Below are 27,207 nucleotides of genomic sequence, written 5' to 3' on the forward strand. Positions count from 1 at the left end.
TATGGTCTGCATTTTCAGTTTGAATTTAATGTTGTAGAAATATTTGAAACCAGAGGATTCTAAGGCAAATTCGGAAGCCTCTGCAATGCTGTCCCATTAATCTGTTCAGTATTACATAGCTTCTATGATTTAAAAAATTTAAAAAAACAAAAATCTCAAAACGAGAATCAGAAAAGGAAATGCACATCAGAATCTGGCAATTATAACTTTGGCCAAATTACTGACAATAAAACCTCCCAACAAAAAGTTGTCCAGTCTGCAGCAAACACATATAACTGCACATACATGACTGAATGGGAGTGCTTCAAAACATGCTCTAGAATTCTTGAATGTTTTTCAGTATTAAAGTCAAGCTTAGTGATAAATCAGCACATCCACCGCTGCACAATAGAAATAACAGCTGTAGGTAAACGGCAATTTCAAAAAGACTGATGTGTGGCACAGATGAGTTCTTTCATATTGATTTTTTGATTTAGAAATAAAAAATAACTACACAAATGGAAATATTTGATTATTATTTGATTATTGTACAAAAAATATTTAAGCAATGAGAACAAACAGCAGATAGATGTGTGATGTTTCCCTGTGGTCTTAAGACCCAAGAAGGGAGACCAGAGCGATGGATCTACAAAAGACATAACTGAACTTAAGCCAGTGATTAGCTGCAAAGAGATAACCACAAAGCATAAAAATGTAGCACACAGCAGCTAAAAGTATGGTGCGTAATATAGTCAAAAAGAGCCTTTAGATTTACACACATTATAGCAACAACCTGAACTATTTATCAGACACTAGTTCAGACAAATCAGCTACTTACCAAAGACAGCCTGTCATATAATCTTCTCCTGTGCACCTCACAGACTGTCTGTTCAGAGAACCTGACACATTATCTGGATGAAATATTACAGTGGAGCCTGAACCCACAGTGAGTGGAGCTCTGCAGCTGTGTACAGCTGTACACCAGTGAGTGATGTGCACTCACTGCCAACAACATAAAGGCATTTTATATTTGTGCACATTTTGTAAAATTAAGTTTACTCAATTGACTAAGAAACAATTGTATCTTTGTCTTAGGAATGATGTGTGCTTCTCATTATGATGATTTTTTTTTAAATCACAGAAGCTATGTGATACTGCACAATAGATTACTGGGACTGGTTTGCAGAGCCTTCAGAATTGTCTTAGAATCCTCTGGTTTAAAATATTTCTTTAACATCAAAGTAACACAATGACACTTGTCTTTATTTCAACTGCTCCACAGCAAATAATAACTACTGATAATTAATTTGGGAAACTTTATTTTTCAAATTGTAAACAAATACATTTTCTGTCGCTGCTACAGTTTAACTCCTCTCCAAGCGCAGAGAGCTGTTATAAGAGCTAGTAAAAAACTGTAGAAGTGTGTGCAAAGCACACCTGTAAGTCATTTAGTTGATTAGCAATTTTTAGCCACTTCCCTGGATCCAACATTTTACTGGGTGCGCAAGGACAAGAGAAAAGACATGAAAAGTGACAAGTGATGCCACCTGAGAGCCATTCCTAAGTGAATAAAAAAACAATAACAATAACAACAAAAAGAAAAAAAAAACATGCTGTTTAAACCAGCATTACTTGTTCTATGTAGACATGTGTCTAAATCAGTGCCACTACTGAGAACAGGAAGGCTGTGCAGAGGGTAATTTACTGCCAAAAAATCAGTGGCTACCACCCCTGGAGGCAGCCCATGATCGCAAGCTCCTCCAGTCTCAGGAAAACCAGGGCCATCACGGGTGACACCTTGCACCCTGCCCACCACCTGTTTGACCCGCTGCCTCGGGTCAGCACCTCAGGTCACTCAGGTCCCGCACCTCCAGACTCACAAACAGCTTCTTTAACCATACATTTTATACAGCTTAAGCACATTATCTACCTCACATTTATGGTGAGTTAAGAATTAATAGTTAAGCTAACATGTATGTCTTTGGGAGGAAGCTGGGGTGGCTACCAGCTGTGAGGCAGTATACTGCACCATCTCGCCGTTCAAATTTCCCAACTCTAAATGTCAGCCTTGACAACCAAGAGATAGGGCTAAGAGTGATGACTGGTAATGGGCCTTTGTGTTGTCAGTATCTTACAAGGTTTGACCTCTGAACACTGAGTCAAAGATGATAAGAATCTTTATGTTATCCAATGTGTGAATTCTCATTGGACATGCAGTGTTTTATGACTGATATGTAAACAGGCAGTAAAACATTATTGTGCAGTTTACTACTACAAAATAGAAAGTCATCGTCAACAGCAGCACAATTCCCACAAGTGCCAACCTAATATATAATCCATTTATTTCACACATTGAGAGGACTTGATTGTGGCAGAAGGGGAGGTCGTAGTTAAATGCTGATAGTCACCTCTCCTTGTCATTCATAGGAGATTCAGCAAACCAGACAAGCTCAGTTTAAACAGGGCTTTGCTAATTCACAACTGAACTGCCACTGAAGACTGAGATCAGGGTTTATTCAACAACTGGACTTGTTCCACTCTGCCATTTTGTTCACATCTATCTGTAGGACATCGTTGCAATGGGAAAAACCTGCAGAGTCAGTACTCTGTGTGTTTTGTGTGTAATCTTAGCCTTGGTCTCCATAGCAACCATTGTCACATTGTGGACTCTTGCCCTGACAGATCATGGTGATGTTACAGCTCCTTGGGACAGGTAGGATATTAATTGGCAAAAACATACCTTTTATTGTTTTTATTACCATTTTATAACCAGGGACCATATAATTACTGCAACCTAGTCTAGCTGAATTAATGATTTCTGAAATGGAAGAACTAAAAAAATGGTTTGATGTAAACAAATTATCTTTGAACTTGACAAAAACGAAATTTATGATTTTTGGAAATTGGGTAAAAGAGGAGGAAGTAACTCTGTCCATTGATGGAGTTCCGATTGAGAGAGTTACTGAACTCCGTTTTTTGGGGGTAGTATTGGATGATAAATTAACATGGAAATCTCATATTGAACATGTTAGAAAAAAGTAATGTCAGAGATATACTAGATTATAAGGCAATGCGTATTTTATATTTCTTACTAATTTTCCCCTATCTCGGCTATTGTGCTGAAGTGTGGGGGAATACATATGCAACTAATATAAATCCTCTATACTTGTAACAGAAGAAAGTGGTACGAATGTTTCATAATGTTAAATATAGAGAACATACAAATAAACTGTTTATAAAATCGAAATTGTTGAAATTTGAAGACTTAGTGAAATTACAGACATTATTATTTATGTTCAAGGCAAGAAATAATACATTACCTCTTAAGGTACAAAGTTTGTTTGTATTGTGTTCAGGAAGTGGGGATAGCAGAAGGAAATTTGACTTTAAGCATCAGTTTGCTAAGACCACACAAAGGCAAATGTGTCCAACAGTTAAGGGTATAAGAATATGGAATTCTCTTCAAGATAATCTTAGGAGTTGTACAAATATGCACCGTTTTAAAATGTGTTACATACTTAAAAGGGTAAATCAATATGAAGAACATGAAAGTAATTTGGGCTAAATGTGGAAGGAAAAATTGTCATTGCCATTTAGTAGTGCTGTATATTGTGATTATACTGATTTGTTGTTAGTTTTGCATTGTTACATAAAGATACATATTAGAGGGTTTTTTGGGTTGTTGGCGCCCTCTTGTAAGAATAGCTAGATTGCAGATAGGGGGCAGGTGCTAATAAGAATTTATTCTTCTTCCTGCTCCTTTTCACCCATGGGTGCAGTGTTATATTAATGGAAAGGAGGATTTGTATGAAGGAAATGAAACACTGTTGAACCATGTGTGAAATAAATAAATAAATGAAATGGAATAAATGAAATTTAAATGTTTGTTTACGGTCCTGTACTGTTTGAGGTGTTTATATATATTTTTAATATTTCTGTTATTTAGACATACTGAACAGGCATAATATCATGGTCACTTCCCTAATATTGCATTGGTTCCCTTTTTGCTACAAAAATGGGAACACAACTGTGATGCACCATGTATTCTAACACCTTTCTATCAGAACCAGCATTAACCTTTTGGTAATTTGAGCCTACTGGATCAGACAACACGGGCCAGCCTTCACAGCATGGATTAAATAGCCTTGACCAACCATGACCCTGTCACTAGTTCACCACTGTTCCTTCCTTGGACCACTTTTGATAGATACCACTGCAGACTGGGAATATCCCACAAGAGCTGCAGTTTTGGAGATACTCTGACCCAGTCGTCTACCTATCATAATTTGGCATTTTTAAACTTGCTCAAATATTGATGCACAATCATTTTTTCTGCTTGTAACACATCAACTTCAAGGACAAACATTTGTAAATGATCAAATATAAATAAAACAAGCTGGATAGTAATGTCTGAAATAAGTCCTATTATTTTTGTGCTTATTCTCCTAAGCTACCGTCTCTCCATGGATGTGATTCCTGAGTACTACAACGTCACCATATGGCCTCGTCTCAGTCCAGACCCAAACAATGGTCTCTACATTTTCACAGGTGAGTAAAACCTTACTGTACAAATAGTTCCCTGTGACCTAAAGTAAGGTGTATAATATGAAGACTGACAGTGCATTGACTATCATTTTGTATTAATTATCTGCTCTTCATAGTGGTTGAAATGGTGTTTAGGTCCTTTATTTCAGCAAAGGTAGGATAGGGAATATCAATCTGTATTGAAATTCAAATCCTACTTTAGCAAAAACAGAGGTGTTTGAATCACTACAAATCATTGGTTCCATGGTTATTAGTGTGTGTGTGTGTGTGTGTGTGTGTGTGTGTGTGTGTGAGAGAGAGAGAGAGAGAGAGAGAGAGAGAGAGTGAGAAAATGCAGGAATGTAGTGGCCTTGTATAAATAGTAATAAATATTATCCCCATAATATAATGTAGTGCAGTTACAGAAAACCCATTAATTGGCCAAAATTGCTGCAACAAATTTTCCGAGAACATTTTAATTACAACACACATTGGATGGTCAGAATGTCATTCCCATCATGCATGCATGTCTAGCAAGAGGACCCTAGAGTGTGTTGTAATCAGCACCAAAAGAACCAAGCCACATCAGATAAGCTGTCTGAGTATGTTTTTCTTATGCACTGCATGAAGTTGATTTGTCAGTATGTGGTTATAAAGTGACAATGATTATGTGCATTATTCACACAAATATGTATAGCATCTGAGCACAGGGTAGTATGCTTAGCAAGCTAGCAAACTAGACCATTAACACAATGCTAACAAGTGAAATACATTAGCATAGAAAAAAAACTTGCTGAATTAGAACCCCTCTGAAAGTATTCAAAGTGAATGACCAAGCACTTTTGATACAAGAAGTCACATAGTTAAACCAGCAGCAGCAGAGATGGTTGTGGTGTATGACAGGCATGTTTATTTTGAAAAACAAGGCTTATCTGTTCTTGCATATAGTCATTAATGTGTGTAATTATAAATGCTGGTTTGTAGTTATCTTCACTCACATGTAACATTGTGTTATAATAATAATAAATAATAATAGGTTGAGATGTGATGTTTGAGATAAAATTAAAGGGTAAATTTGTAGATAATTTTTTTATTGGATGAGAAAATTGTGCCGTTTTCTTAAGAGGGAAAATATATCAGAGCATTAAACAGGCTGATGCTTAATGGGTAAATGGGTATAACGGGAGAGATGATACAGACACATGTCATCCTTAAAATACAATGTAATGCTGTAGATCAATTTACCCTAAAATATATAAAGCTCATACAAATCTAAAACAGTAATGTGCAAACAGTGATGTAGCAGTAATATTCATAAAATGTAAACCAAAAAGTAAGGCAACACATCTTTGCAACATCCCTGAACCCATCCCAGCAGGAGAAGGAGGACACCCAGATGAGTTGTCATGGAAGGCGCAGCAAATGATTGGCTCAGTAGGCATCCCCACTCCCCACATCCCACCACGGTGCAGGAAGAAGTCGGCCTGGGGCCCACAAAGTCATCGCCCTGGAACACCAAATAGTCCAGGGCAGAACCCTCAACACAAAGAGTAGACTGGAGTGTGCAGATGAGTTCCAAGACTTGGGGCTCATCTGTACACTGCGTCACAACACCTGACATTTCTTCAGTTACAGACAGTAAAGGGACTGGTCTGGGTCCAAGACAAGCTGCACCCGGCAACAGTTGCTCCCTTTCCTGGACACCCCACCCCACCCAATTGGCCTACGGGCACCCATGAGTCCTGGAGGCACAGATCAGACATCTCAAGTGGGCTGACCCACACCACATGGTGAGGTGGCCAGACCAACTCATCACAAGGAGAGACCCAGCCAGAGACTAGACGACCACGGGCACCGGGGCCTCAGACCTATCACCTGGCCCTGCCCAGATCAGGCCAGCCACCTAGCCAGGAGCCAACCTCTGCCACCACAAGCACCCCAGCCCCCACTACCTTACTAATGCTTAATAGTCTTGATACATGATCAATCATCCAGGTAAAGAAATCCCAAAAAGTTGATTCTGGACGTCCAGATGAACAGAAGAAACTTTTAGGGAATGCCTTAATAGTGTGTCATAATTATAAAGGGTTACCTTCAAATGTTTTATTCACTGTTATTAGTGATTTGTTTTCTCTGTATCTGCATTTAGGTTTCTCTACTATACTTTTATTTCCTCAGAGATTTCATTGGTGCCTGTGTTAAACTACTGCTGCAATGGAGGTTGCATTAATATAAGTTAGCATTTTTCTTTTTTCATGTGTTTCAGGCCAGTCCACTGTACAGTTTGAGTGTGTGAAAGAAACAAATTTGATACTGATTCATTCCAGTCAACTGAGCTACACCAGGCAAGACAACAAACACATGGCCAGTGTCACCACTGCAGGTACCATCAAAGTCCTGATACAAAGTAAAATAACAATTCCTAATTTTATTAGGATCTCAGAAATCATTTTACTAGTTCTGCAGTTAATACTATTGCATATATAAAATTGTGAGAGCAGCAGAAGATGTATTGAGTTACAGATGTTTTCAAAGATATTATTACCTTTCTGATATTAACAAATTAAGTATTGCTGTAGGATAACACATTTTTAAAAAATCAAATTTTTAAAGAAAAAACTTATTTATGCATGTTTAGCTTTTGTTTGTGAAGGTTCTCAGTCATCCAGGTCATTGTAGTCTAAGGAGCTGCGTCTGGACTTCTTTAAGTTTCTTGAAGACGTTTCAGCTCTCACCCGAGAAGCTTCTTCAGATCTAAGCGCAAGCCCTATCGGGAGTGTCCCTAAGAGGGCTGTGGACCCCCTATTGATCCTCTGCCTAATCACGAGAGCCAAAGTGTGCAGACGGGGGTGGATGTGTGTGTGTGTGTGTGTGTGTGTGTGTGTGTGTGTGTGTGTGTGTGTGTGTGTCCAAGAACGGGTGCCTGGTGTTGGAGAATGGCTGAAGAAGCTGACTGCACTCCATAAGCATCTGGCAGTACAAATGAACCAGCTGCTAGTCGATGAGAGACACCCAGAATGGCTAACTGTAGACCGGACAGTCCTGATCCCCAAGGACACCAGAAGGGACTGGTCCCATCTAACTACCAGCCAATAACCCGCCTCAGTACCACATGGATGCTCCTCTCAGGCATCATAGCGGCTAAGATGAATAGGCACATGGCACAATACATGAGCGGGGCACAGAAAGGAATCGGCAGGAATACCAGAGGAGCAAAACACCAGCTACTAGTAGATAGAGCAGTTGCCTGAGACTGCAAGACTAGGCTAACCAACCTTGCGCTGCCTGGATTGATTAGGCCTATGACTCGATGCCCCACACCTGGATCCTGGAATGCCTAGAATTGTACTAGATCAACAGGACCCTAAGAGGCTACGTTAGCAACTCTATGGGGATGTGGTATACAACACTAGAGGCCAACTTCAAGCCCATAGCACAGGTTGCCATCAAGTGCAGGATCTACCAAGGAGATGCTCTGTCCCCACTGCTGTACTGCAAAGGCCTGAACCCTCTCAGTGAGATAAATGACAAGACTGGCTATGGATACCGACTACTGAACGGAGCAATTCTCAACCACCTCTATGTGGATGCTGTATGCCAAGAGCAAACGAGACATTGATTCACTGATCCACACCACCAGGATATACAGCAAGAATATTGGAATGTCATTTGGATTAGGAAAGTGTAGACGGATGGTAATGAAGAGAAGGAAGGTACTCAGAACTGAAGGGATTAAACTACCAGAAGGCAACATTGCAGTCCCCGGCAATGAGGACAGAAACAAGTACCTGGGAATCCCACATGCAAATGGGAACCACAAACAAGGCCGCAGTGAAGCTGCAACCACCAAGTACCTGCATAGGGTCAGGCAAGTCCTGAGGAGTCAGCTGAATGGTAGGAACAAGATCCAGGCTATCAACACCAATGCTCTGTCTGTGATCAGGGACCCTGCTGGGATAATAAGCTGGTTAAAGGAGGAGATAGAAGCCACTGACATCAAGATGAAGACGCTCCTGACCATGCATGGAGAGCTTCACCCCAAGTCCAGTACCCTGAGGCTGTACACTAAGCGTGGCACATCCGACATACTGTTTTACTTTTGTCCATAACGCGCTTACCATCAGGGTCATACTTCACATGAAAACCAAAATAGTTCCAAACGCCAGATCTGAATTAGGGTGGGGGAGGTTCAATTTCAGAGAGCGTTTAGGCAGTTGCCATGTTGCAACGAGCTTAGCTTCTGTCTCGCTAGCTTGCGCTGCGCTTAGTGGATCTGCGCTCGACAGTGCAGCCTAGGCGGATAAGTCGAACGCAGATCCACTGAGCGCTCAACACAGACAGCATCGTCAGAAGAAAAGTTGATAAAATAAATAAAAAAAATTGTATTGTTCGATACATATGCGTACCGAACCGAAAGCACTGTATCGAACGGTTCAATACCGATACATGTATTGTTGCACCCCTAATATATATATATATATATATAGATATGTGTGTGTGTGTATGTTTTTATTACATTCTTGGAGATTATACAGAGAGACCGTTAAAGATGTTTGTTTTGTTTTTTTCTATTCCAGATGGTGCAGCTGTTCCTATTATAAAATCAACATGGCTGCAGCCAGAAACACAGTATCTGGTTATCAACTTAAAAAGTAAATTACATCAAGGACAGAAGTATCAGCTGTACACTGAGTTCACTGGAGAACTAGCTGATGACTTGTCAGGGTTTTACAGGAGTGAGTATGAAGAACATGGATTACAAAAGTAAGTCCTCTTTGTGTCCTTCTATGGCTGGATTTGTTTCACTGGTGTCATTTTAAACCTCTACACTCTCACTATTTGCATGTGTGGAATTTTTGATCATTTACAGGATAGTTGCCACCTCTCAGATGCATCCAACTTATGCCAGGAAGACCTTTCCTTGTTTTGATGAGCCAGCTTTGAAAGCCATTTTCCATATAACGCTCATTCACCCGCCTGGAACAGTAGCCCTTTCAAATGGCATGGAAAGAGGTCAGTGCATCTAAACACAGTGTCAAGATCTGCAACAGCAGATCGTAAGGAGCACAGAAGAGGATCCAAATAAAGACGCATAGACACAGGAGACAACAGAAGCTGAGTCCTTTATTTAGGCTGGTAGACAACTGTGACAATATAAAAACATGAGGGCGATTAGGGAAAGTAGAGAGACATGGGAACAGAGCTGGAGCAAACTACACATAACAAGACAGGGAGAACAACATTGAACACAATGCATATGAGACAAGGAATACCAAAGTAAAACAGTAAACACGACAGAGACGGAGACAAGGAGCCAAGATCCACAAAAATGTCCATGGAAGAGAATACAAAGCACATGATAGACAGACATGACCAAGTGCCAGGGGACTAGAGATGGTAAAGACATGAGAGACAGAGAGAGAGAGAGAACAAACAGAGACACGACTGAGGAAAAAGGTAAATAACTAGAGGGCACGACTAACTCTCACTGGAGACACCGGACAAGACAAAGACAAAAGGAACCTAAAAGAAAGGAAACCAGAAATACAAATAAACTGAGAGACAACAAAGGAACTAAACTCAAGACTAAATGGTACAAAACTTGGACTTAAATCATCTTTATCATGCAAGGAAAGAGTCATGAAACCAAAATAAACTCAAAACACTGGGTTAAAGACCCAGGACCACGACACACAGTTCAAATAACACAGTTCTAAGTGTTTATTAGAATATTTTAGTTTTAATTCTGTTGAATGCATGTGATGCATTTGGCGTTAGCATAAACCCTTTAGATTCTAACTAATTTAGATGACTGCCAGACACAACCTAGACCTGGTGCTACAATTTGTGCTACGGAGAAATTTGCAGTCATGTGTTTAACTAAATGTCAATTAAGAAAAAAGTTAATATCTTAAAGCTCTATCATAATGACCAAATGCTGTAGCCAAAACAAGTCAGTTTTATTAATACAGCTTCTCTCTTTAACTCTAAAACTTAAAAATAAAAATTCTTCATGCTGCTATGAAATTTAAGTTGTTAAATGAAATTCAGAATACTAAATACAGAAAAAGTTATAGCTTCACTGGACACAAGGCCAGACTACATGTGTTGATCAGATTAATTATGAGCTTCAGAATCAATAACCTATAACCTTACTAAATAGTAATTTAACAGAATAGCTCATATAAATATTTGTTCATGAATTGGTAGGAAATTTGACCAGCTGCTGGAAAAAGGTTCCTCAGCTAGACTACTTTAGTTTTTAACTCTGCTGGATTCACATGATGTAGCTATAAAAGACTAATATGGTATTTTTGTCACCCTGATGGGCAGGGTGTGTGTCTATTTTAAAGTTTGTATGTCTCATATGGACAGTCATCATTGTGTTTAACAAAAAAAAAGTTGCACACAGTAGCATTACCAAAACCTTGTCTTCTATTACTTCATTCATAGTCACTGGTAACTTTAGTTGTGTTCTTCAGATATTGCTAACATCACCATTGATGGAGTAAGTTGGACAAAAACCAAGTTTGAACCCACCAAGAAAATGTCCACCTATCTGTTGGCCATCATTGTCTCTGACTACACATATATCAATACCACACAAAAAGACCCTCAGGTAATTGTCTGTGTACTTTGGTTGACTTGCTCCAAAACTGGAAGAACTGTGTCAAAAACGTTTGTGAAAGAGTTGGTTGCTGTTTTGTTTTTGTTTTCAGATTCGTATCTGGGCTCGAAGGAAGGCCATTGACCTAGGACAGGGAAACTATGCTCTCAATGTAACTGGACCCATACTGGACTTCTTCCAGTCATACTATAACATTGCCTACCCTCTAACTAAATCAGGTGACCCTGTTTTTATAACAGGTGTTTTTATAACATGATATTAGTGTTTTAGCTTTTCCAATTATTGGGTGGGGGGGAAGAGTTCTTTTACCTATCCAGATTACAGAGAGAGAGTCTGTCTGCACAATTTCAGATGAATTGATATGATTGTTTATTAACCCCTTATGAAACCCCGTATGAAAGTGAATTAAAAGTCTCGTTGCAAATGGTAAACTTACTGAGACCCGATTTGCATAAGTATCTTTTTTCATACATTGTTCATATTTATAATGAAGATAAATCCAGTTTCCACTTAATCTCTAGGCAAATCAGCACAACCTGGATTTTAATGAATGAATCAATTAATTCATTAATTAATTACCAAAGGTTTTGATTGAAACCACAAGGTCTCACAGTGGTTCCACATGAAGGGTGGAAGCATAAGGGTAACAAGACACAAAATAAACGAATCAAGTGCAGTGACACAACTGAAGTAAAACTACAAGAAAAGAGGCAAAAGAAACAAAATCAAAAACCATTAGAGTTCTTACTATAATTATAGAAATAAAGAAAATCAGAAAGCTATAAACTAAAAACTCTCAACAATAAAACTCACAGACCACAACAGTTTATACCAGTTGAGGGAATAAAGGAATTGTGTGTCTTATAACAAATTGTTTAATTACATTCTTAAGATAACTTGAAGCAATTCCTTAAACCTGTATTAAATCTGCTCTCTTCCTCACAGACCAAATTGCTCTACCAGACTTTTATTATGGTGCAATGGAGAATTGGGGTTTGGTGACCTACAGGGAAACCAATCTTCTTTATGACCCTGAAACTTCCTCCAGTAGGAATAAAGAGAAGACTGCCACCATTATTGCCCATGAATTAGCACACATGGTAAGCTGTTTTGCCTTTGGATTTGTTCGCTCCTTGATAAGTCAACAAATTAATTCATGCCATGTCTGATACAGTGGTTTGGTAACCTGGTGACCCTGCGCTGGTGGAATGAAGTCTGGCTCAATGAAGGCTTTGCTTCATATGTGGCTTACCTAGGAGCAGACCATGCTGAGCCCACATGGAATGTTGTGAGAACAGACTTTTGCATTTGGACCTGATCTTACATGCATTGTTGTCATAGTGTAAAATCCTCTTAAAACATTCCTGTTTGTCTGTTTGCCCAGAGAGACCTGATAGTACTTAACGAGATTCATAAAGTTTTTGCTGTCGATGCCTTGACCTCTTCTCATCCTCTGTCCTCTAACGAAGACAGTATTCTCCTACCTAACCAAATCAGTGAACAATTTGATGTCATCTCATACAGCAAGGTACAGAAGCTGCAACACCTTACAGTATCACTACTCATCAACTGCTAATTATCCTTAATTGAATAAGATTTATGTATGCAAACATGCCCAAATTGTCTTTATCTAGACTTTTGAGTTTATAAAACCTAAGTAGTTTAAATAAGATTAATTGTAGGAGATTAATTGAGGTCTCTTTTAACTTAACATATCTCACCCTACTGAATAACTACGGTCCAGAGAGGATTTGGCCTCAGATTTGGAGGTGCTGATTCTCATTCCCACTACTTTACACTTGGCTGTGAACCATTCCAGTGTGAGTCAGAGGCCATCACCCGATTAAGCCAACAGAACCATATCATCTGTGAAGTCAGAGATGAGATTCTGAGACCACCGAAGTGAAAGCCTTCCGCCATTTGGCTATGCCTAGAAATTCTGTCCATATATATTACAAAAAGAATTGGTGGCAAAGGGCAGCCCTGGTCATCACCCACCTGGAATGAGTCCGACTCATTGCCAGCTATGTGGACCAGCCTCATGGAACGGTTGTATAAGGATCGAATGGCTCATAGCAATTGGCCAGAAAACCCTATACTCCCGATCTCTACACAACATTGTAGAGGTGTGTCAACCAAGACAGCCATGCAATATCCAAAGCCTTCAGGAACTAAGGGCAAACCTCATCCACCACAGGGGCCCTGGCACCAAGGAGTTGTTTAACTGTCTCAGTGACGTCCCCCTAGAGATAAACGAGTCATCCCCCTTGTCCCCAGGCTCTGCTTTCTCCGCGGAAGACCTCTCAGTGGGTGTAAGGAGGTCCTCAAAGTATTTCTTCCATCGCCTGACAATGCTCTCAGCTGAAGAACCTTAACACCACTAGGGTTCAGATCCGAGAGGTTGTTCCTCCCAATCACCCCCCCCCCCCCCTCCAGGTCTCACTGTCACAGACATGAGCATTGAAGTATCACAGTAGGACAACAGAGTCCACAGGTGGAGCACCATCAAGCACCCCACCCAGGGACTCAAAGAAGGCTGGGTACTCTGAACTTTCATTCACTGCATAAGCGCAGATGACAGTCAGGACCCGTTTCCCGACCCGAAGGCGCTGGGAACAAACCCTCTCGCCCACCAGGATAAACCCTGACATACAGGCAGCTAGCCAAGGGGACACAATGGGATACCCACCCCAGCCCACCATCTCTCATCAAGTGTAAATCCAGACTGAGACAGTCCCCTCTCCAGGAGACTGGTACCAGAGCCCAAGCCATGTGTTGAGGAGCCCAACTATATCTAGCTGGTAACTCTCAACCTCACACACTAACTCAGGCTCCTTCCCCACCAGGGAGGTGACATTCCATGTCCCAATCATTAGTTTAGGTAGTCAGGGATCGGTCTGCCTGGGCCTCTGCTCCTGGCCGCTGTCCAACACACATTGCAACCGACTCCTAGGGCGCCTCCTGTGGGTAGTGGGCCTACAGGAGGATGGGCCTATGTCCCTTTTTCAGGCTGTGCCCGGCCGGGCCCCATGGAAGGTCTGGCCACCAGAAGCTCGACCTTGGGCACCCTACCTGGGCCTGGCTCCAGGGCGGGGCCCTGGTAACCCTGTCGCAGGCAGGGTGAACTGTTCCCTCGATGTTCTACTCATAAGGGTCTTTTGAATGGCTCTTTGTCTGGTCCCTCACCCAGGACCAGTTTGTTATGGGTAACCCTACCAGGGGGCAACCCCCTGCCAACAATATAGCCCCTGGAATCTCTGGGACACACAAACCCCTCCAGGACAATAAGGTAGCGATTCACGGAGAGGGGTAGCGATTCCATAATGATTGAATACAAAATAAGAAATAGCCCTGAAGATACTGACACTGTAGATCTGAAAGATCAGGAATAGTACCACTTTGAGATAAATGTGCATGTCCTGAATAACTAGTGTTTTTCAGCTGCTGTACACTGTACAATATATTGTGTTAATTTTTTATTATTATTATAAACTGAGTAATTGATAGATTGAACAAAAATTTTACCTCCTCAGGGTGCAGCAGTGTTGAGGATGCTTTCAGACTTTCTCTCAGAGCCAGTCTTCATCCAGGGACTGAGTGTATGTTTTTGTATATTTCTTTTAGTTAGTTAATGAGATACATCACCTTATCCAATATTGTTCAGCCACAGATAATTAAGAATTTTGGATTGTTTTCCTTTTTTCTGCAGACTTACCTCAATCACTTTGGATACAGTAATACAGTAGGGAATGACTTGTGGCATCATCTGCAGATGGTAAAATGATGATTTCTTTTTTTATTTACAAAGGTTGTATGTGACTTTGACATTTTGTTGCAGTTACAAAACATGATTGTTTGGTATATTCTTTAAAAAAGGATAGTTACATTACCATAATTTCTTTTTACATTTTATTGCATTTTGAAATTTCTCACACAACCAGACTGTGCAGCCAGACACAAAATCATCTGCATGTATTGCCATATGATTCTGCAAAGGACAGAGGGTCACAAATTTTAAATTTCACATTAGCTGACAAATGTTATTACTGCAAACTTGTATTTGCCTTATATTTTATTTTCATTTTGTCTTAAAGTTATTATCATTATGCCTCTGGTGTTTTTTTTTTTTAAACTAAATCATTTTGGTACTTTTTTTAATCTACAGGCTGTGAAAGACAATAATGGTTCACTTCCTCATCCAGTTGATCGAATTATGAGTCCCTGGGTGCTTCAGATGGGATTCCCCGTGGTTACTATAAATACAGCCATAGGGAAGGTATCCCAGAAGCACTTCCTGCTGGATGCAGATTCTAACGTCACAGTCAAATCACCTTACAAGTATGCAGAACTACAGCTTTTGAAATGCAAATATGCTTTGACTCATTGTGGCAGTATTGAGAAATATCTGTCTTTTTTTATATGTGCTTCCCACAGAGTTTAGATTTAGTCTAAAGTCAGCTTAGATTTAGTTACGTTTTGTTTTCATAGCACAAGTTCACAGCAATAGTTATTTCAAAAAGCTTTGTATAGTAATAAAAAATACCTGGCAATATGAGAGAAAGAAGTCCAATAATCTGAATCTGAATCTCAAAGAGCCCTTTGCAATAGCAGGAAGAAGGAACTCCCTTTTAACAGGAAGAGCTCTCTAGTAGAATCAGGCTCAGGGAGGAACTATAAACACATTAGGAAAGTGTTTGCTTGTTTAGGGTTGTTCACCACATCCCCATCAAATTCCTGATGAAGGCTCTTAGGATCCTGTTGCATCCTTCTCCGACAGAACAATTTTTAGAGGGTATAGCAGACGTGGCAGTTGGTTGACTTGAAACTACAACGTAAATCTCCACATTTCTCAAAATAGTATTTCAGCTTTTTTTTCTCGAAATGGCATTTTGGGTTTAAACTTCAAATTGTGACAGCTCAAAATGGACAATAATAATGAAAGAAAATCTGAAATAACTGGCACAGGTAATGATACAGGGAGAAATCTAGACAGCAACGTTTGGTTAAATGAGAAATCAAAACGTATTCTTATAGTTAGGGATGGGAATTGATATGATTTTCATGATTCCGATTCCATTTTCGATTCTGTTTAACGATTCGATTCTCTTATCGATTCTCTTATCGATTCTTTTTAAAAAAGGAGAACACACAGGTCGATTAGCTTAGAACTTTGTTTTATATCGTCTCTTTGAACAAGATAGAAATTTAGGAGTAGCATGGCCTTACAAACCCAACAGTGAGATCTTAAGAGATCCACAGCCTATGCCTCTTCAATGGGGTGTCACGGGGTCCCCAGAAAAAAACATTGTAAATGTAAAATAATAAAATAAATATTCTTCTGTAGCAATAACAAAGTATAACATAAATTATTCTGTAGCAATTACACAAGAATATCCAGTAATGTCCCTGCCTACAATTAAACACATTAACTTACCGAAAATCGGGGCCATCTACTGTGGCAAATGGGTGCAAGCCTTTTACCACAAACTTAGTCACTGCTCTGTGACACTCAACTATCCCGGACTAAAAGGAGACGCTACTGGTAGACTGCAGCGAGAACTGCCAGCATCTGAGCCAGCCAGACTCTGTCTGTCTCTCTCATCATGGTCATCTAAATGCAGCGCACAGTAATGGCAGGTTTTGTAATAAGGCAGGTCGCGCTGACATAATATGCAATGTTAGTTGATTACTTACCTGCCGCATTAACGGGAGAGGACGTGCAAACGTTACCGCTGCTGCTGGGTTGAGATTCACGAGTCCAGAGCAGAATTAAAAACATGACATTCTTTTAAGGTTATCGTGTGTTTTGTGAGCAAATGCTTTTGCATATTCGTAGTGTTTCCTCCCTTAAATGAAATATCTACTTTGCAACTATTGCAAGTTGCCCTGTTGTCATCTGTTCTCGTAAAGTATGACCAAACTTTTGAGCGTTTGACCGCTTAGGCGCCATGTTTCCTGCCAGGTAAATGACGCTCAGCAACGTGATGCCGTCATTCGAGGCGACTGGAATCGATAAGGGAATCGTTTGCAAAACTGCCAAACAATTCCAATTAATTGAAACAGTGGGAACCGGTTCTCAACAAGAACCGGTTTTCGACTCCCATCCCTACTTATAGTATTTATAGAAAGTTAGACCCTTCTAACTCTCTATTTTGTTCAAACACTTGACACATGTAATCACATAACATTATTGGATCACCTTATTTAAGGTCCATTTAAACCGTGAATTGCTAAACCGAATTAAATAGAAATATTAAATTCACTAGTATTTCTCAGAGCTGCACCTGTTAGTAACTTGTTTGGTATATGAATGACGCTAAATGTGTTGCCTTCACCAGCTATGAGTGGCTGATTCCTATTCGATGGATGAGGGATGGTACGGTCCAGAAAGATATCTGGTGGCTCATGGAAAAGGAAGGTAAAGCTGGTACACAGTTTTAATGTGGTTTTACAAGGACAATACAAGTATAATTAAACTTTTTGAAATTTTAAGCATGTGTTTTTTTTCTTTTCCTCCATCAGTGATAAACTTAGAAATGAGGAGTGATGGTTTTTGGGTACTGGCCAACATTAATGTAACTGGATATTACCGGGTAAACTATGACTTAGGAAACTGGGAACGCCTTTTCACCCAGCTTAATACAAATCACAAGGTACACAGACACTCTCTGACATGATTCACATTTTCTTATTTAATGGATGCAGGACAATTTCGTTATTTTCTGTTATCAGTATTTATGCATATGCATAATGAGATATGCATATGTACATATAAAAAAATTCCCCTCTCATCCCTGTGGGCAGTCTTTATCCTTCAAACTCAGGTCCTCAACCAGATCTTGGATGTTGTTCCTGGGATTTGGTGAAGCCACACCAAGCTTGGGGGGAGTTATTGAACCAAGTGCTCCAGTTACCACTGGAACCACTGTTACTTTCACCCTTCACATCTTCTCGAGCTCTTCTCTGTGTCACAGCGGGGAACGCCTATGTATTTATGAAATGGACCCAAATGCAGACACAGGAGAGATGAACTGAGGTTTAAAGAAAAAGTGAGCCTTTTTTGCGGCGGATGGCAAAACTAAACTAAGACCTACACTGGGAAATACTAAACTAGCTATGAAAACAATTTTCCTTGGGATAAATAAAGTATTATTAATCAACCAGTCAATCAACCAATCAAAACAGTTTCGATGGATAAGAACATGAAACTGAAAAGGAACATGCGACTATGGAGCTATGAAATGAACCAAACATGAACATGAACCTGAACAGTAGAGAAAACTCTGTGACTTGACCTGAAACCAGTGGAAACACATAGGGAAACAGCTGACACAACTGAACGTCATGACACCACAGGGAAGAGTAACACTAAGCACATTGAACATAGAAACAGACTTTCAAAATAAACCAGGAAACATGGAGAGACAGAGACGTGACAACACCGGCTTGACAACATGAAACACACAGACAAGAAATACAAGTCATACTGACACAGAGGAAAAGAACAGACTCACACAAGGGAACATAGATGAAAACCTAAACTGGAATAACACTTAACTTAATCCTAACTGATAATACCAACACAAGACTTTTATTTTCACATATTTTCAATATAATATAAGAAATAAAAATTACAAAATGAACTCAAAATGCTGGGTCACAGACCCATCCCCTGAGACTCTGAGCCCCTGGTACTTCTCCAGCTTCTCATGTTCCTTCTTCCTGATGTTGCTATCATTCGGTATCGCTAAGGCTGTCACTACGGCTGTCTTCTTCTGCTTGTCCACCACTACTATCCGGTTGGTACATACCAAGCAGGAGCCCATCCTTCCATGATGGTTCCTCCTCGTTCTTGGGTTTCTGCTGCCTGAGGTATTCTTACCAATTACCTAGTGGTAAGTGGTAAGGAGAAATGACACCCCCAATTTGACAACTGTAAAAATAATAATTATTTTAAGAACTGAAGGTCAGTCAGTCTGGAAAACTGCTAAAACTTTGATTGTGTCCCGAGTGCAGTTGCAAAAACCATCAAGCGCTACAACGAAACTGGCTCACAACAGCACCACAACAGGAAAGGAAGGCCAAGAGTCACCTCTGTTGATAAATTCATCCAAGTCACCAGCCTCAAAAACTGCAAGTTAACAACACCTCAGATTAGAGCCCAGATAAATGCCGCACAGAGTTCCAGTAGCAGACACATCTCTACATCAACTGTTCAGAAGAGGCTGCATGAATCAGGCCTTTATGGTCAAATAGCTGCTAAGAAACCATTACTAAGGAAAAGCAGCAAGCAGAAGAGATTTCTTTGGGCCAAGAAACACAAAGGATGGACATTAGACCAGTGGAAATCTGTGCATTGGTCTGATGAGTCCAAATTTGAGATCTTTGGTTCCACTCGCCGTGTCTTTGTGCGATGCAGAAAAGGTGAACAAATGGTCTCTACATGTGTAGTTCCCACCATGAAGCATGAAGGTGGTGTGATGGTTTGGGGGTGCTTTGCTGGTGACACTGGGGATTTCTTGAAAATTGAAGGCACACTGAACCAGCATGCCTACCACAGCATCCTGCGGCAACATGCCATCCCATCCAGTTTGTGTTTAGTTGGACCATCATTTATTTTTCAACAGGACAATGACCCCAAACACACCTCCAGACTGTGTAAGGGCTATTTGACCAAGAAGGAGAGAGATGGAGTGCTGCGCCAGATGGCTGCCACAGTCACCTTACCTTAACCCAATCGAGATGGTTCGGGATTAGATGGACCCCAGAGTGAAGGAAAAAGGGCCAACAAGTGCTCAGAATCTCTGGGAACCCCTTCAAGACTGTTGAAAAAACCATTTTAGGTGACTACATCATGAAGCTCATCGAGAGAATGCCAAGAGTGTGCAAAGAAGTAATCAAAGTAAAGGGGAATTATTTAGGAGAAACTAAAATATAAAACATGTTTTGAGTTATTTCACACTTTTTGTTTACTATACAAGTCCATATGTGTTCGTTCATAGTTTTGATGTCTTCAGCCAGAATCTATATCATTCCAGGTTATACCAGTGATAAACAGAGCACAACTTGTGGATGATGCGTTCAGTCTGGCCAGGTAGGTCCATTAAGTTGCAGTTTTTCACTAATTTCCAGTTATAATAATTCTGGTGTCTTTTAGATATACCCACTGATAAAAAAGTAACTATATAACTTTTCTTATTTGAGACAATAAAGTACTGACTCAAGTGCAAGCTTTAGGTTTTTACGCAGATCTTTTCTTTTGATGCCACCTTTTGCTTTTCAGTAACTACATTTTCCCTCCAGACTTAGTTAATTGCTGTTTTTCAATTTAAAGTTTTGGAAGCTTACATTTCTATTATTTATAATCAGGAAATACAGATGATTAGTAATGAAGAAGTAAGGGCAGCTATGAAGAGAATGAAAAGTGGAAAGGAAGCTGGTGCCATGGTCCTGGATCTTTGAGCCAGTTTTTTGTTGTGGACTCCTTGGCCTTTCTTTTGGATTTCAGAGATGATTTAAGTTCATGCTCAGTATTTTTTATTCCGAGTTTAGTATTTCCTTGTGCTTCTGAGTTTCTTATGTATATTTGTTCAGGATGTCTTGTTTGATTATGTTAGTTCCTTTAATGTCCTAGTCTCTGTGTTCTGTCCTCAATGTAAAACCCTACCATTCCAAAGGAACTACAAGTAAGCCTGCAGTCTGAGAGCAAAGTGTTCTATAGTGGCAACATGGGACACTAAGGACTCTAAGATAAAATGGGGCCTGCTTATTCAAGACCTTTTATGTGAGGAGAAGGATTTTAAATTTGATTTTTGGATTTATAAAGGAGCCAATGAAGAAAATCCAGTATGGGTGAAATATGCTCTCCCTTTCTAGTCTATGTAAGTACTCCTGCTGCAGCATTTTGGATCAACTGAAGGATTTTTGTTCAGTTCTTAGGACAGCTCTTTGCAAACCTCTTTGTGTTTTGCGTGCCACAGAGGCACAGCACCTTCTGACTAAAGGTTTTAAGGGTCATACTAATATTTTATTTTCTGGCCCCCTTCACCAAATAAGTGAAAACACGAAGTAAAGAGACCACCATCTGGATAAAAAAAATCATCCTCTTCCTCCTAACCTGATGCTTCATATACGGAACAAAGTCAGGGCTCTTGACACAACACAAAACCATAAACATACAGCAATGTGCATAAACATACTCATTTTAATGCAGATATTGTCACAATTAATTATCAGCATATTAGACATGCAACCCTCCTATCTGCAGACAGCTGTCAAGCCAGCTACACAACAACAATAGATTATGAGCTAACATTACACCGACTAATTTGAGGTTCAAGTGTTCTAAAAATCACACTCTCCCTTTAATACACAGTTTTATTACCTTCTCACATTGTATGAGAGTTTATTTGCTAAGTGTCATAGGCAGAATCTGGGCTCATCACTGAACATAATATTCTTCCACATGTTCATGATGCACCAGTGCACATGTTGCCAACATCAGCTCAAATGGGCCTGATGGTGAAGGGCACCCATGGCAGGCTTCCTGGCAGTACTGTAAGACCAGAGTTTGGCTGTGTCCAGTCTGTTCTGGGTAGAGAGCCACCGGCTTCATCATCCTGCAAACTTTGACTGCAAATCTGTTGAAGACTAACTGCGGTCCCTGGCCTTCTTGCGGTGTCATCTTCTTGGGGTGCTCATTTCGAGCCGTGTCTCTGAAATTCCCTGTTATATGGAATTTTGTGTTCAATTTGGAGATGATACTAGGGCTCATTATAAATACGCTGGAAGCTGGGTTTGGAGAACACCACCTTAAAGTTGCTTTATGGCATGGGCCATATCCAGATCAGTGAAATATGGCACACTTAGAGCAGACATCAACTGACATAATCAGAATCGCATTTATTGGCAAAGTATATGCACAAACACATACAAGGAATTTAGTTCCGGTTGATGGTGTCTTTCAAGCACAACAATGTAAAAGCACACAATATGTGAGCAACACAATGAACAATATACATAAACCACAATACAAAAACATCTAAATCCTTATATACAAAAACTACAGAATTAAAAAAATGAATACCACAGAATGTACATAAGGTGCAGTTGCAGTATGGCAGTGTGAAGCAATGTGACAGTTCAACTATTTAGGAGGGAAATAGCAAGGGGAAAGAAACTGTTCCTGTGTCGGGTGGTCCTGGTCTGCAGGCTTCTATACCGTCTGCCAGAAGGCAGCAGGTCAAAAACTCTGTCCAGGGTGTGAGGGATCTGTAAAGACCACTGTAGAAGGGTCCATGCTCACTGGTCCTGTTAATCAGATACCTGATTGGCACCTGATCGTCAGCACCTGGGGTACCAGAAATTCAAAACAAAGAGTCGGTAGCAGAATAAGTTATTTGGCAATGTCAAAGAAGAGATGGCAAATTTTCATGGGCGCAATCCACATACTCAATTCCGCTGCTCAAACCACAAATGTATTTTTCTCACAAATGTGGTAAAAAGAGGTTTTCCAGTGTTGCAAGATTATTATTATTGAATAAAGAAATTTGTTTGTGGTCAATTCTTTGCTGTAATATTGTTTCTTAGCAATAAGTTATTTATTCTCATGTATTCTTTCTGCAGGGCTCAGCTGCTCTCCACCTCTCTAGCCCTCAGGACAACCTCTTACTTGTCAAAGGAAACAGAGTACATGCCCTGGCAATCTGCTCTCAATAATCTGGACTATTATTACCTCATGTTAGACCGTACGGATGTCTATCAGCCTATGCAGGTGAATACTTTCCAAAGTTTAGCTTTTTAAGAAAGGTTCCTTTACTCTCTATGACTGTTTACCCAACTGTGACTTTAGACCCATTTGGAGGAAAACATTTTCTGCAGATAAACTCTCCTTAACTCTTAATTTTTAGGACTACATAAGAAAGCAGGTGACTCCACTATTCCTATACTTCAAGAACATGACCTCAGACTGGAGCAGTGTTCCTGTACAACACACCGATCAGTAAGTATACTCACCAGGATACATAGTCCACCTATAAACGCAAACAAAATATAAAGATGAGTAGATGAGTATAGGTTACAAGACATCAGAGAAACAGCAGCTTATATAGATCTAGAAAAATAAATAAATAAAGAGTTGAACCACAATCCAAAAGGGTTATTATAGTCTAAAAATCTCTTTCCCGTCTTATTCCTACAAAATAATCAGCAATCCAAAAATGATTTGCCATATATTCCACCTTGTAATCAGTGTGTCAAAACAAAAAAAGAGATCTGATTTAGCAGTTGGCTTGAGTGCTGGATAGTAGTTTAATTTATTTTTTGCACTTAAGTTTTGCTAACCACAATTTCCATTAGTTTTAGATTTCTCCTATACTGTATTCTAGTGTTAGTCTAGTTCTTACTCTAATATAGTAATGTATCACAGATCAATCTTGGTCCTTGTTCCAAGAACAAAGTACTTTTATTTATAAATGCATGGCCGCATGAATAAATTAAAAAAATTCTAAACATGTACTGAGAAATATACAGTGAGTACGGAAAGTATTCAGACCCCCTTAAATTTTTCACTCTTTGTTATAATGCAGCCATTTGCTAAAAGTTCATTTTTTTTCCTCATTAATGTACATACAGCACACCATGTTGACAGAAAAACACAGAATTGAAAAACTGAAATATTATATGGTCCTAAGTATTTTAGAATTTTGAAGTTACCTGGATAAGCTTTGTAGTGCAAACCTCAGCTGAGGTAAACAGCAGACTGACAGCCTACATTCACTACAGATGAACGGCACCCAGAAATAGTTGTCCTTCAGTGGCCACTGTAGGTGAACTGTGGAATGAGAGTGGTAAGAAAACAGAACTCAGTTGACTGCAATCTACAGTCTACTGACATCTAGCAGTTGTATTTTATACACTTTAATGTAGAACTTTCCAGTTCTGTTATGACTTGTCTGCCTGAGTGAGACAGTTTTTACGTGTGTTGCTTATTCCAGCTTTAATGCCATCAAACTACAGAACTAAATTGAAAGAAAAAACTTTGCCAATATTTATTTATATTTGTGAACGTGCAGTCTTTTGCACACATAGGGCATTCAGTTTGAGCATCACTCTTGTGGCAAGACTCTTAGCTCTCTTGTCCTTTTGTAAAACAAATATATATATATTATATGGTATAGAAATCAGTTAGAAAAAATGCTTGTATGAATGTGTGTGAATAGGTGATTGAGACATGTTGTATAAAGTGCTTTGAGTGCTCAAGTAGAGTGGACAAGTGCTATATAAGAACAATTTCATGAAATTAATTTTTTTTTTTTTTTATCTAGCCTATCTTTATATTAGCAAAAAGCTAGTAATTTGCTAAGATTTCAGTGCTTTTTCAAAGTCTTCATTCCTTATTTAGTGCTGTTCAAAGAAAATTCCATGGTGGATACAAATTTTGGTGACCATACAGGCAATGCACATCGAATGAAACACGTGAAACTAATTATGAGATAAACAATCTATATGAAAATCAAAAGAATTGACACTTTTGACAGTGGTTATGTTAAGTTTTGTGTAGATTGGCTTACCCATAAAGGAGGTGATGGGCTATATACACTACTTTACAGCAGTCCAATGTGTCTCTGAAACTGACTCTAGTTTTATGAAGACAAAGAGAAAAAGAAAAATTCACTTAAGTTAATAAGAAGAACCTGGGAATATAAAATAGTTATTAGTCTATACGTCATAGCTGAGCGACCGATGAGTTTTAGAAGCGGTCCCAAAAGCAGACACGGAGGAGAGGAAACTAAGTGTAACAAAAAGTCAGCAGTTTATTTGGCTAACAAACATCAGCACAAAGCAAGGTGAACAGGGGCCGAGAATTAAAACCTAAACTGGGAGAAACTAAAAAATGAAAACTGTGACATGAGCGTGGCCTGAGCAAAAACATGAGATAAACAGGACATGAACCTGAACAGGAGCTTGAGGGAAAAACCTGAGACATGAAGAGCCGAAACTCACAGAAACATGTAGCCAGACAAAGAGATAACCCAACACTGAACAGAGGAAGACAGAGGACTTAAATACACAGAAGGGTAAGGAGAGGATGGGGAACCAGTGGGAACACAGCTGGGACAAATCAGACCTAACGAGACAAGGGGAAGCAAAATTAGACACACTGCGCACAGGACAGGGATTATCACAATAAAACAGGAAACAGCATGGAACGCAGACATGACAACACAAGCTTGACAATTAAAACATGGAACACGCAGACATGAAATACCTGCAGAGACATAGAACATAGGGAGAGAATCAAGCACTGGCATAACAGAAAGTAAAACACAGAGGACAAGACAGACTATACAGAGGACAGGAAAAGACTCATAATTCATGGAGATGAAAGAAAACTCTAACTAAATAATACCATAAGAACTTTATATTATGGCAATCTAACATAAGAAAAATCAAAAAATACAAAATAAACTCAAAAACGCTGGCTCACAGACCCAGCCCCTGACACTATCGACACCAGCAGTTGTTTCTGGGATTTTTTTTTTACCTTTAACTGATTGTATCTAGTCTTAAATCAGTAAAGAGGAAGATGGAAAGACATAAAGGGAAACAGCCAAAAATTTCTACAAGACACACAACTTCACCAACTTTGATCTTAGTATACATACATTTTTCTGTGTGACTACAATTAAAATGCTGATGTTCAGTGATGGGAATAACGGCGTTACAAGTAACGGCGTTACTAAGCAGTTCAAGCAGCTGTGCGCGCTCCCACGGGTGGCAATCACTTTCTGCCCGACCATCACTTTTTGGCACAACACCTGGAGCTAAGGGGCAAAACAATCGCATGAGCGCTGCTGTTTGACTGAGGAAGAATAAAGTAGTCGTGGTAAGCCAATCACAAGACCACTTAAAGACAAAGCAACAAGGTGACATATACCAGTTTTTAAATTGTGTTGATAGCCCACGTAAAACCAGAGTCATGATAAACAATATATACGCGGCGTTTTTCCTCAATAGTTTCGTCACGTTTACTGTCTAAGGACAGCGCTAGCAAGCACTCTGTGCTTATGACCAGAAAATTAAAAAAAAACAGCCCGTTCGTTTTGGTGGGAAAATGTACCATGTCGACCAATCAAAAAATGATATGGCAACATGACATTTGGTTGTTTAGGAAGAGGGAGAGGTTTTAGGAGTGACAGCGAGAGAGAGAGAGAGAGAGAGAGAGAGAGAGAGAGAGAGAGAGAGAAAGAAAGACAGCAGAAAAGAGAGAGAGCGAGTTTTGAGATGTGAGAGATTTATAACGTTAACGTGTTTGGAGTGTGTAGTTAATGTGTTGTCTTGTGTAGTTAGTGTGTAATGTTGTGGATAGTTTTGTGTTGTGTGTCAGGACAATGAGGCGACTGCTGTCTCCAGGTAAAAAACAGGAGGAGTGATAACACCTGCTGATGTTCTCCTATACAGTGGACAGAAATATTTGGAGTGGCACAAATAATTTGTTCTGTAAATAGTTTGAAATGATTATAAAAAAAGGGGTAAAAGGTAAATGGCTGCAAATAACTTTGTTGTTTGCAGAACTTGTGCATATGATTTTAAAATTGACAATTTATATTTGCATTTAAAGTTATGAAATATGATTCATTAAACATGTTTGTGGTTGTTACAGTAAAAAATGTAACTTTCTACTCGGATTTTATGTTTTTTGTATGTTTAGATCAATTGTGTTAATACAGTATGTCAAAATGAAAACTTAACTGTAAATTCAGACACGTGAGGTTGTGCTGAAAAGAACGATACCAAACAAGGCAAAGTAAATAGTTTTTAAAGGTGTAATGTAGAGGAAACATCAAAAGTAGTTAAAAATAGCCAATTATACCCTGGACCCCAGAGGGTTAAAGATTTTTTTTTTTTTAAGTAACGCAATAGTTACTTTTCAAGTAATTAATTACTTTTAAAAATCTTGTAACTCAGTTACTAACTCAGTTACTTTTTTGAAGAAGTAACAAGTAACTATAATTAATTACTTTTTCAAAGTAACTTGCCCAACACTGCTGATGTTTCAGATATAACGATGCCTG

The 27,207-nt window shown here is 39.5% G+C and overlaps 1 protein-coding gene across 1 annotated transcript in view; it reads left to right on the top strand.

Moving 5' to 3' along the window:
• Positions 1–2,558: 2,558 nt before the first annotated feature.
• LOC134631763 (aminopeptidase N-like) overlaps positions 2,559–27,207 on the top strand; it is a 31,703-nt gene continuing 7,054 nt past the window's right edge. Inside the window, exons 1-18 of the mRNA XM_063480314.1 lie at positions 2,559–2,692; positions 4,430–4,527; positions 6,770–6,886; positions 9,081–9,267; positions 9,374–9,516; positions 10,986–11,122; positions 11,223–11,349; positions 12,077–12,231; positions 12,306–12,419; positions 12,516–12,659; positions 14,665–14,730; positions 14,841–14,906; positions 15,297–15,469; positions 17,470–17,549; positions 17,654–17,784; positions 20,170–20,225; positions 22,757–22,904; positions 23,041–23,132. Coding sequence (XP_063336384.1) covers positions 2,559–2,692; positions 4,430–4,527; positions 6,770–6,886; positions 9,081–9,267; positions 9,374–9,516; positions 10,986–11,122; positions 11,223–11,349; positions 12,077–12,231; positions 12,306–12,419; positions 12,516–12,659; positions 14,665–14,730; positions 14,841–14,906; positions 15,297–15,469; positions 17,470–17,549; positions 17,654–17,784; positions 20,170–20,225; positions 22,757–22,904; positions 23,041–23,132 — 2,168 coding nt within the window. The remainder of the gene's footprint in view (positions 2,693–4,429; positions 4,528–6,769; positions 6,887–9,080; positions 9,268–9,373; positions 9,517–10,985; positions 11,123–11,222; positions 11,350–12,076; positions 12,232–12,305; positions 12,420–12,515; positions 12,660–14,664; positions 14,731–14,840; positions 14,907–15,296; positions 15,470–17,469; positions 17,550–17,653; positions 17,785–20,169; positions 20,226–22,756; positions 22,905–23,040; positions 23,133–27,207) is intronic.

This window comes from Pelmatolapia mariae, linkage group LG7, assembly GCF_036321145.2.
Source record: "Pelmatolapia mariae isolate MD_Pm_ZW linkage group LG7, Pm_UMD_F_2, whole genome shotgun sequence".
Taxonomy (NCBI): Eukaryota; Metazoa; Chordata; class Actinopteri; order Cichliformes; family Cichlidae; genus Pelmatolapia; species Pelmatolapia mariae.